The sequence below is a fragment of the Aureococcus anophagefferens genome (genome assembly GCF_000186865.1).
Source record: "Aureococcus anophagefferens unplaced genomic scaffold AURANscaffold_22, whole genome shotgun sequence".
NCBI lineage: Eukaryota > Pelagophyceae > Pelagomonadales > Pelagomonadaceae > Aureococcus > Aureococcus anophagefferens.
Window position 1 is genome coordinate 121,259 of NW_008705582.1, and position 2,327 is coordinate 123,585.

General features: G+C 69.6%; 1 protein-coding gene across 1 annotated transcript in view; it reads left to right on the forward strand.

Moving 5' to 3' along the window:
• Positions 1 to 512, forward strand: part of AURANDRAFT_66380 (hypothetical protein) — a gene marked incomplete at both ends in the record, with an annotated part of 2,325 nt that extends 1,813 nt beyond the window's left edge. The window contains one exon of the mRNA XM_009041555.1: positions 6 to 512. Within this exon, the coding sequence (XP_009039803.1) occupies positions 6 to 512 (507 nt within the window). The remainder of the gene's footprint in view (positions 1 to 5) is intronic.
• Positions 513 to 2,327: the final 1,815 nt, after the last annotated feature.

A 2,327-nucleotide genomic window follows, 5' to 3' on the forward strand; every position in this document is an offset into this window, starting at 1 on the left:
ACGAGGCGCTGGGCGCGCTCGTCGGCGAGCCCGCGTGGCTCGCGAACGCGGGCTGCGAGTACGACCTCCTGTCGCTCTGCCGCGCGGTCTACGTCGCGCTCGTGCTCGCCGCGGACCCGGCGCGGCTCGGCCGGCCGCCGCCCGCGCCGCCGCGCCACGACGGGCCGCGCCGCGCGCTCCTCGCGCTGCCGGGCGTCGGCGCCGCGCCCGTCGCGCGGCTCGAGGACGACCTCCGCGCGGTCGCCGCGCACAAGGACCAGAAGAACGCGTTCCACGAGCTCGTCGTCCTCGCGCTCAACGCCAAGCCCCGGGCCGACGACGGCGGCGGCGGCCCCCCGGGGCCCGCGCCGCCGCCGCCCGCGGGCCGCCGCGTCGACGCGTCCTCGCTCCGCGGCGCGACGCCCGCGGTCCTCGACCTCCCGGGCGACATGGCCGGCGCCCGGAGGCTCGTCCCGGCCGCCGACGGCGGCGGCCTCGGGGCGCCGAACCTCGCCGACCTCTTTAAGGACTAGTCCGCGGCGGACCGGGGGCCGCGCCACTCGCGGCTCGACGCCAGGCCACGCCCTTCCCCCGCAGCCCACGGCTTCCGGGGGCATGCCTAACATACCCGGGTCACCCCCGGAGACGATCGCCGCGCGTGGGTGGCCTCTTCGAACAAAGGCGGGACGTGTACTTGAGCATGTTCTGGACCTCCGGGCTGGTGGCTGCGGTGGTCGCGTCGACCGAGAGACAGAAGACCGCGTCGCCGTCGAGCCAGCCCTCGCTGAGCGCTTTCGTGAGCTTGGAATCGCGGAAGGGCACGTCGCTTCCCGAATGACCCGCGCGGAGCGACCGGACGACGTTGTCAAGCGCGGCGAGGCCCAGCTTCGTTTTGACGTCGTTCACGTCCGTCGACAGTGCCACAATGGCCAGAGACGGCGATCCGTTGGACGAGAGAAAGACGATCGAGTGCGAGCCGGCGCGGGGGGCGGTGACCGCGGGAGACGCCGGGTCGACGGCGACGCAGGCGTCGGCTCCCGCGACCGGCGCGGGCGGGTCCGCACCCGCGTCCCAGGTGGCCTCGTGCCGGATCTCGAGCACCGACGCCGTCACGGGCGCGGGGCACTGGGACGCGAACCACGCCACCGTGTCAACCGGGGGGGGGGCGCCAGCGCTGATGAAGAGGCCTCGGCCGGCATCGACAAGCTGCTTGCAAAATGTCGTCCGAAGTCCCTCCTCGTCGCCCTCGAAGACCGCGTCGAAGGTGAAGCGCTGCGCCTCGGTCCCGCCCGGGTTCATGGTCACGCTGGGCGACGGATTCTGGTTCACGCGGACTTTTTCCGGGAGAGTCCCATGGACCCAACAGACGACGCGCAACGCCAAAGGCCGAGCCGGGTTTGGCGGCGCGGGTGGCTTGGGGGACGCGAGCGTCTCGCCAGCTTGGACCATCCTCATCAGCTCTTTGACGTCCACGGTCGGGTCGGACCCGCTACGCTTCCGCGGACGCGTTCCACCCCACGCGGCGAGGGGGTCGTTGCATTCGTCGCCTTCGATGCCGAGGAGCGGCTTGCTATCGACATCGCCGTTGTCGACTTCCCCGGTCTTGGACCTGTTCAGAACACTCTGACGCCGCGGCGTGCGGTTCATGGGTGAGAGGTCGTCCTGGCCCGCGAGAAGGTCCAGGAGTGGCTCCGTGTCGCTTTCTCCTCGCCCCCGGGGCGTCAAGCCGAAGGCCTGCTCCGCTCGCTCGTTTAGTCGGATGAGACTGCGCCGTTTTCGATCGACGTTGGAGCCGATCACGGATGGCTGCAGAATGGAGGTGACGACGCTGCGGCGTCGATCGTGGAGCGGGTTCGTGACGAACCTGCGCGATTCGTCGTTGTCGTCCATGGCCGCGAAGCGCGAGTCCGTCGGCAGTCTCCCCGGCGTGCCCAGAAAGGACTGCTCCGATCGCGACGTGTCCACCTCCGGCGCCGTCTCATCGTCGTCGTCGCTCTGGTCTTCGATCCTTTGGAACACCCTTTTGAATTGCCGTATCGGCGGCAGTTTCGTGCCCGCGGAGCTATCCTTCTGACTGCTGTCGTCGCCGTCGTTCGCATCGGAATTCCGGAAGAGGCCACGCAATGGTCCAATGAGCGGCAATTTCACGGACATTTGGGAGGGGGGCGTGCTGTCGACTTCCACGACCGTGTGCAGTGGCGGCAATTTTGTAGACGCTGGGGTCTCATCCTCGGAACGCGACGGGTCATCTCCCGACCAGCTTCCCTCAGCGGCGCCGCGCCCTGACACGAGATCGATTGCGTCTGCGACATCGTCTTTGAGATCACGGAATAGGTTGTGGATCTTGA